Source organism: Aptenodytes forsteri, unplaced genomic scaffold (assembly GCF_000699145.1).
Source record: "Aptenodytes forsteri isolate BGI_AS27 unplaced genomic scaffold, ASM69914v1 Scaffold207, whole genome shotgun sequence".
NCBI lineage: Eukaryota > Metazoa > Chordata > Aves > Sphenisciformes > Spheniscidae > Aptenodytes > Aptenodytes forsteri.
Genome location: NW_008794836.1, coordinates 776,420 through 785,668, shown reverse-complemented (window position 1 = coordinate 785,668; position 9,249 = coordinate 776,420). Strand labels below are relative to the sequence as shown.

Below are 9,249 nucleotides of genomic sequence, written 5' to 3'. Positions count from 1 at the left end.
GTTGAATCTCATACAGTTGGCCTGGGCCCATCGATCCAGCCTGTCCAGGTCCCTCTGCAGAGCCTTCCTACCCTCCAGCAGATCAACACTCCCGCCCAACTTGGTGTCGTCTGCAAACTTACTGAGGGTGCACTCGATCCCCTCGTCCAGATCATCGATAAAGATATTGAACAAGACCGGCCCCAAAACTGGGCCCTGGGGAACACCGCTCGTGACCGGCCACCAGCTGGATTGAACTCCATTCACCACAACTCTCTGGGCCCGGCCATACAGCCAGTTTTTTACCCAGCGAAGAGTACACCTGTCTAAGCCACATGTACCATTATATTACATGGTAGAATTTTGTGGAACCATATACCTACAGAGTCCAAACAAAAAACAAGACCAGAAGAAACCTGGTAGGCAACATTACTTTTGCAACGAAACTGTGAAGTTATTTCTCTAAGCTCTGCGAGCAGAGGGGTAGGGCACAGAGGGCAAAACCTGAACTGACAGAGAGATGCAACAACTGCCTTCACAAAGCCCAAACAGGACAGCCTTTTGAATTCTTTTTTTCTTAATGGGATTGAAAATTAATTTTGAAATGTCGGTATTTTCAGCAAAATAGATGATAATGAACAATGCTAACTTCTCGGGGGAAAAAAAAAAAAAACAGGTAGGCCACAGGCAATCCAATTTAGGCACCTAAAATTACTGGAAGCTTTTGACTTTGATCTCTGCAACTCCCACTCCCGTCAGTCAAATTGTCCTGAATGCCATAGAAGAGCATATCAGGAAATTAATCATTCTAACTTCAGAGCACTGTTTGACTAGTTTGCAACAAACAAGGCACACGGCCATTAATTTAACTGTGAGCAGAAAATAAAATATGAAATAATTGCTCTTTCAGTGTGCATTAAATGAGGCAGAAGCCCTGAGGAAAGAGCAGCATCTTATCACGCTGTTAAATATGTATCACGACACACTGGAATTAGGAAGTAAAAGTTGCGGTGGCAAATTTATCGCTGCTGTTTCCTAGCTTCTGAGTGTTTGAACTGCAACTTAAAAAATAAAAGTTTCGTAGCTGTGTTTGTCTCTAAACAGCATAAGGAAGTGCACCCTTTTCCTTCATTGTAAAACGCCTTTCTGTTTTTATCCTATCTTTAATCAGGCAGGTTTCTGCCGTCAAGGTCAATACACATTCTTAAGCAAAAGATCAGAGTTAAGATTACTCTGTGAAGCAGAAATGTGAAAACATTAACTTTTGGGAGCTTTAAAATTCAGCTTAACCACTGGCATTGTAAGTGTAATTTATAGTATTCTTAGGCACGAAATGCACTACTCCACTCTCGATCTAGTACTTAAACAATTACTCAGATACTCTGAATATACATGAAGATAGGACCCTGTCATGGTTCAACCTCAGTCGGCAACTGAGCATCACACAGCCGCTCACTCACCTCTCCCCCCTGGCCCCCGGTGGGATGGGGGAAAGAATCAGGAGAGTGAAAGTGAGAAAACTCATGGTTTGAGGTAAGAACAGTTTAGTAATTGAAATAAAATAAAAATAATAATAGGAAGAAGAAGAATATGCAAAGCATGTGATGCACAATGCAATTGCTCACCACCCCGCTGACCAATGCCCAGCCAGTCCCCGAGCAGCGGCCCCCCCAGCCAACTCCCCCCAGTTTATGTACTGAGCATGACGTCACATGGTATGGAATGTCCCTGTGGCCAGTTTGGGTCAGCTGTCCTGGCTGTGCCCCCTCCCAGCTTCTTGTGCACCTCCAGCCTTCTCAGTCGGTAGAGCATGGGAAGCTGAAAAGTCCTTGACTAGTGTAAGCACTGCTTAGCAACAACTGAAACATCCGTGCGTTATCAACATTATTCTCATCCTAAATCCAAAACACAGCACTGTACCAGCTACTAGGAAGAAAATTAACTCTATCCCAGCAGAAACCAGGACAGGTCCATCCAAATAATAGACACCCTCTCAGATACACTATTCCTCATTCCCCCTCCAAGCGCACACAGAGATAAGTGGGAGTTTTGTCAGAGCAGACACGTTGCAATGAAATTACATGTTTTAGTGAAGAATACACAAAAAACACAAAGCGCACGCACAAAAAAAGCCCACTTACTGTAAATGGTACTGCTGACCCATGTGCCAATTTACGCAACTGGAAAGCTGAAAGTAGGATGTCAGGAAATTAAAACGGTTTGATGCGGCAAGGTGCACAGCTGTTATGCCTAGAGTTCTCCTCTAGCTGCCCTCAGCTGTTGAAAGACTTTCTTCAAAATACAGTTACACTTATAGGTTAAGTTCTTTTTTTTTTTTTTATGTCCTGTTCTTGAACGCACTATTGTTTTATTTTTCCCTTCATTGAAACTTTTGGTCATCCTGGGAGACATTACTGAATTGACTCAGTTAGATGCACTTTTCCTCAGTTCTGCAGGGACATGCTGGGCCAGGGAACCCATCTGAGCATGTTTTCTCCTCTCCTCAGCTGCCCCAAAGAAGTACGTCACTCTGTGACAGGGACAGGCTACCGTCAAAGTGCAGCAAGCACTGGTCAGTGCTGCCACCACCGATGACAACTGCCCTTCTGTTTTCTTCTCCTGTCTTTGTTTTCCTCACCCTGCCTTCTCTGCTCTTCTAGTGCAGACCTCCCCTCATTGTCCCCTCTTGCCAACCCTCTTTCACCCCATTCATTCAGACCTGGTTCATGAAACACATCTGCAATGTAATATGCCCAAACGGGGGGAATAATCTGAAAGACATTGAGCACAAAGAAGAAACCCAGACAAGCAGTAAAGCTAGAGCAGAGCTAAGGCAATGGAGGGGAGTAAATCAGGCACTCTGATTCCCTGCAAGTTCCCTCCATTTACAGTTCACCCACCTCTGTGTTGCCATCTCCCAGTGCTTCATTGCCTGCTCTCCTGAAAACACTCTTGCCTTCAGCCTGCAATTCTCTCTTCCTCCCATTTTAAGCCTCCACTTGGGCTTCTACTCCATCCATACCCCATCACAGCCATCTTACTCAACACCAAGAGTAGCAAACCATTGTCTGAGTTCTCAGTATCAAATTATTCAGTATCAGCCTGACCCAGTGCCAATGAAATCTACACAGCCTGAGAAACTGCGAGTGTGCCAGAGGGAAGTATGTATGTTTGGCCTATTCTTACACTTGCTCAAGGAAAAATTTAGGATTGCTGATGGAAACAGGGGAGTTTTTTGTGTCTAGTCATTAGACTAGTTTGTGAACTGTCATTCTTGTGTATAGAATTTTATGTCAGTAAATGCAGAACGATCAAAATAATTCTAAAAACTCAGAACCTACTCTACTCTCAGAAAGAATCCTTTTCGTCCTGGATGACTCTCTCCCATATATATAATGCATTAATATCATAATAACTATGGCTCTTACAAAACTCCAGACTTGTTTTTAAGTTCCACCCCTTATTTTATTAGGACTGTTCCGCAAGAACAATGCTTTTCCTCAATCCTTGCCTCCCACCCCACTCTTGGCAATAAAGTATCTGTCCTTGTACCTGCACATAGTCAGCAATGGAATTGTCATACATTTCAGGCTCATCAAATTACTCACCTCTGCACCTGAAAGTCAAGCATAAAGTCACACCACTGACAGCAGCAACACTTGCAGATCCTCCTATCAGGAGATAGGGAAGCCTGGGGGAAGTGTCTGAGAGATGAGAAAAGAAAGCTAGTTACAGAGCTAGACATCAGTATCCACTGACTACATGATGTTACTACCTACCTTAATCAGAGGAGAAAGCTAATCCTCTACCCCCACAGCTCAAGTGAGCTGAGAGACACCGATGAGATGTCTGGGTGCCAACCAGCAATAGGAAACTGCCTCACACACCCAGTCATTTGTGTGTACAAACACACTTTCATTTTCAACTCATCTGCCTGCACCATCTCCCTTTCTTCAAGCGATATTAGCACTGCAACAACAGAACTGACTAGCCATCCCTGCACAATGCTGTTATTAATGACTGGTCTATGCTGAATTCTGTCCTTCATGCCTCTACTGAGATATTTTGGCAATATAAGCACTTGTTTAGCTGTTCTTACAAATCCTACTGGCATAGACCTCTAATAGGTCCAGCACAGCCTGCTGAGAACCTGAATTTTACCCTGTACTACCTTTGGCCCTGGGAAAGAGCACCTGAAAGTCACAGACAGACATTCTCCAAGGAATCTTTCTCCAGACCATCAATGCTGTGGGAAGCTGGACAAAATTCAACTCCAGGGGTTCAAAGCTTCACATACAAAATTAGCGAGCTGTATCATGGTGGCTGTTGAAAGCAACTTTTCTGTCATCAGTGATTAAAAAGGTCACTGAAGCAATGTATTTGGTTTGTGTGGCAAGGTTTTGGTAGTGGGGGGCCTGCAAGTATGGCTTCCGCAAGAAGATGCCAGAAGTTTCCTTCATATCTGACAGAGCCAGTGCCAGCCTGCTCCAAGACGGACCCGTGCTGGCCAAAGGCCAAGCCCAAGCCCATCAGCGATGGTGGTAGCGCCTCTGGGATAACATATTTAAGAAGGGGAAAAAGACTGCTGTGCAACAGCAGCCAGGAGAGAGAGGAGTGAGACTATGTCCTCTGTGATAACATATTTAAGAAGGGGAAAAAAAAAGACTGCGCAACACCAGCAGCAGTTGGAAGAGAGAGGGGAGTGAGAATATGTGAGAGAAACAGCCCTGCAGACACCAGGGTCAGTGAAGAAGGAAGGGGAGGAGGTGCTCCAGGCACCGGAGCAGAGATTCCCCTGCAGCCCATGGTGAAGACCATGGTGAGGCAGGCTGTCCCGCTGCAGCCCATGGACATCTACGGTGGAGCAGATATCCACCTGCAGCCCGTGGAGGACTCCACACTGGAGCAGATGGATGCACCCGAAGGAGGCTGTGACTCCGTGGGAAGCCTGCGCTGGCAGGACCTGTGACCTCGTGGAAAGAAGCCCACGCTGGAGCAGGTTTGCTGGCAGGACTTATGACCCCGTGGGGGACCCACGCTGGAGCAGTCCATTCCTGAAGGTCTGCACCCTGTGGAAAGGACACACGCTGAAGCAGTTCTGAAGAACTGGCAGCCGTGGGAAGGACTCACATTGGAGAATTTCACGGACTGTCTCCCGTGGGTGGGACCCCACGCTGGAGCAGGGGAAGAGTGTGAGGAGGAATGAGCAGCAGAGACGAAGTGTTATGAACTGACCACAACCCCCATCCTCCACTCAGAGGGAGGAGGTAGAGAAGTCGAGAGCGAAGCTGAGCCCAGGAAGAAGGGAGAACTGGAGGGAAGGTGCTTTTAGATTCATTCTTATTTCTCACTATCCTACTCTGATTTGATTGACAAATTAAACTAATTCCCCCAAGCCGAGTCTGTTTTGCCCATGACAGTAATTGTTAAGTAAGCTCCCTGTCCGTATCTCGACCTGTGAGCCTTTCATCATATTTTTCTCCCCCCATCTTGTTGAGGAGGGGGAGCGATAGAGCGGCTTAGGTGGGCACCTGGCGTCCAGCCAGGGTCAACCCACCACAAGCAGAATGAGGAACTCTTGTAAGACAGAAGAGGGATAGAAAGAAGCACGCACAGAAAGCTTCCCCGTACAATGCCATAAAACATTTGGTTTCAACTGACTAACACAAAATTATTGATTTCTCTATCAACACTTTGGCCTATCACCCCATTCAGCAATCTGCAGAGCCCTGGCATTCAGTAGGAACAGCTGCATAGAACAGCACAAAGAAGCCCAAGAGCATCATGAAGAGCAATTACAGAACAATGTTATTTACATGACAGGTCTGGTTTGTAGCGGGGTGCGTAACCAGGCAGGCGGCAGTGGGAAGCATGCTGTTGACCCAGCCTATGTAGCTCACTCTGGTCACTGTTCCATTGGGGTGATGGACTTCTTCCTCGGTGCCGTGATTGCTTGCAGGGATGCAGGAGGCGTCAGCAGCTGGCTTTCCAACAGATGTTGACAGGCAGCCACCCTGCTCTTGTCACAGGTCAGATTCACTGTAGGAGGGACTACAAAAGAAGCAAAAAAGTCCACAACCTTTATGCCTAGTTCAGTATAAAAGTCACCAACTGAAAAACTGAAAAATAGGTGATATTTTTTAGTTTGCATGACCAATTCAAGAGATTTTAAAATAATTTGGAATATTGGCACCGACGATCTTTAGGAAAAAAATACATCAAAAAGTCCAAGGTGAATACCTCCAAAACTAGCTAGCTGCATCTAAAAGTACTGCTTCCTCATGTTTTCCAAAAGATGACTACAGGAGTAACAGGAGAAGTTGGGATGACAGAGGGGGTGGATTAAGTGAAGATTTCTAAGTACAGCGGTGCACATACCAAAGAAAACACAGCTTGCGGAAGCTCCAGCTAAAATATTTAGGAGATTGGGTAGGTAGAATCAAGAATTTGGTAGCAGGGAAATAAAGGAGGAATCGGACAAAACTGTTCTGCCTAAAGTCCAATAACTCATATTCTGCATGAGACAAAACAGGCAAAGGCTCGGACAATACCTAAGCCATTATCAGAAAGGCAACGTCCTGCAGGGAAGAACAAACAAACAAACAAAAAAAAAATCAAGTGACAAAAATCAATAATAGCAATTATAGAGTTCCAAAATTCATTTCCCGTAATTTTTAGTTATATTCAGAAGGCTTAACTAATATGGCCAGAACACAAAATCTTCTCCTGGTTTTTTTTTTTAATTTATGGAAACCTAGAGATAGTTTACCTATCTGAAAAAGATGATTTGATGTATTCCTTATGTTTTCTAATATTCTTTTGTTCCTGCCTATGTTGAAAATAGACTAATTTAATTTTTATTTTAGTGATGCAGTCTTATAGACAGCTTTTAGTATTTCTGGAAGAGTAAAAGATTTCCAAATAGTGTCCTGAAACTTTTGCTTCCTTCCTATTCAGCTCTTACCCAGACAAAACACACATTGACCTCATTGTGAATTTTGGTTCAGCATCCTCTTGCTCAGCTTATAGCAGCAATATTTATTTGATATCTTCTGTTTGCATTAACTTAACCAAGAGGGTATACTCCTGGTTGTGTGAACATTCACACAACATTCAAATCCCATGTTATGCCCAAAGAACTCTCTCAGAAACTATGCAGACTGTTGGATTTGTGCATTTTAAAGCCTCTCCTGTTCATGAGTCAGAAGAAGTTAAAAAAACAAACACAACCCCCCCAGATTATTTCTCCACAGAAAAGCCAAGTCCTATTGCGTAACTCCTCATGCCTTTTTTCCCCCCCCTCCAAATAGCCAGACCAGCTTACCTCTTTATTTTCGATTTTGGTATGCATCCAAAACGAATTTTGTCTTTTACCACCAAATCAAATAATTTTTATCTAAACACACACACAAAAAAAATCACAAGGCGTGTCTTACCTATCACAGTCAGAGAAGAGAAAAAAAGAAAATTCCCTGCGCTGCTGGCAATTTCACAGGTGTAGTTTCCCTCATCACCAAGGTTCACAGGGTAAATACAAAGAGCGGGGTCACTGTCAGGTGAATATTTCCACATCATCCTCTCACTGCAATTCCTTGTCTCATTGTGATCGCTTCTACAGGCCAAGGAGCAAGTGCTGCATTTTATTTTTCACATCACCATTAGCAAAGACACCTTGGAGGTGTAAGGGCAACTCAACGCAGCCTCATGACCAGCCTCCACACTCACAATGTTGTGAGCTACGTAAGAAGAAAAAAAAAACATTAAAAATGATGCTACAGCCATCGTCAAAGCACAGGAAACTCTTGGCTTTATCACACTTAAAACTTTCTACTTCCTTACTGTACTGGCAGCCTGGGGGACACATTGCTCTGTGCAGACACATATAAGCAGCATTCGATTTCCAGGTCCAGCTTCCTGCTGTCACTCTTTGAAGTCTGGAAATGCGGTGGAAACGGTGCCTTTCCACTGTGGACACTGTTGCAGGTATGTGAGGCATGCTGGTGAGCTGCAAGTCCTCCATCTTTTTTTAGGCAAGAGATTTCTATCACTTTAATATGGGCTTTGAAAAACTGATGGGGAGGGCAAGATTCACCCTTAAGAGAAAGGAAACTACTTTTTTAAAAAAATATTGTGTTGTTGAATTAGGCGCCTTGGTTAAAATGCAAGTAAAACCAGGGGTAGCAGTGGAACATATGCTTGTAACAAGGTTAAAACCCAAGATCACTTGGTGCAGTAGGTCACGAGGCATATGTCGATCCCTTTTCTACCAGAAATCATAGCTCTCCTGATATTGTCCCAGTTGAACAGGAGACGGGTCTTCAGATGATCTGTGTTGGATTCCTATCAGATATCATCCTGTGCCACTCTGCAAGGCACACGATTATTTTGCCAGCTGAGGTGACATCACTCTTTGCATTCACATTAAACAATAAGCAAGATTTCCCCCGGCGCACTGTGAAGTTTCACTGTACTGGTGAGTTGGAAATACAGAGTACCAAAGAGTGCTGCATGTAGTTTTGGATCTTTCTCACTTACCTGGCTTTTCAACCAGATTTATTAGCAAGAAAAGGAGTGCAGCCAGAACTGCCCATGTCTGAGCCATCTTTAGCAGAACGAATCAGCACTGCAGAAAGTGAAGGCAAAGAAAATGGCATGTAGTCACAAATTGTTGTGCAAATCCCTTCAAAGAGAACACGTAGGAAAACCTCTGTTTCCTTTGAAAACAGAGGTTCTAAACAAGACCCCATGTCAAGTATCATTCTTGTACTGAAGTAAAGCAAAGCAAAAAGGGGTTTGAAAATAAAATAATAAAAAAAAACCAACACACTACTGTTTACAAACAAGTTTTAAAAATCCAGGATCTCCGATACCATTTTACAGGCATCTCTAGCTGCTCACTATTCATGCCCAGCTAGCTAGCACAACGATAGCTACAGACCTCTTACTGCCGCTTCACAGACTTACCTGCAGAAGATGAAAAAAAGGTTTTGCAAGAGCAAACATGCACACATTACAAATCTTTCTGAAAAATGAAGGTAACAGCACGTATTCAGGATCTAGACTTCATCAACTGTTTGACAAAGAAATGAGTCCTAGCTCTTGCATGCTTTTAATTTCTTGAAGGGTAACTCCACTTCTGTAGTAGAACAAAAAGGGCAACCGTCCTATTGCAAGAGGTCAAAAACATGTGAGTTTCTTTCCCGCTTTTGTAGACGCAGTGAACTAAAGAGGCATCTAGTAACTTTTGCTGTTCTACAACTATATATACTT

General features: G+C 44.0%; 1 protein-coding gene across 1 annotated transcript in view; it reads right to left on the bottom strand.

Annotated features, from left to right (window-relative positions):
* The window catches only part of LOC103895008 (cell surface glycoprotein CD200 receptor 1-B-like), a 9,492-nt gene extending 911 nt beyond the window's left edge, over positions 1 to 8,581 (bottom strand). Inside the window, 6 exon segments of the mRNA XM_009274507.1 lie at positions 2,121 to 2,167; positions 3,588 to 3,704; positions 5,801 to 5,977; positions 5,980 to 6,030; positions 7,416 to 7,715; positions 8,515 to 8,581. Coding sequence (XP_009272782.1) covers positions 2,121 to 2,167; positions 3,588 to 3,704; positions 5,801 to 5,977; positions 5,980 to 6,030; positions 7,416 to 7,715; positions 8,515 to 8,581 — 759 coding nt within the window.
* Positions 8,582 to 9,249: the final 668 nt, after the last annotated feature.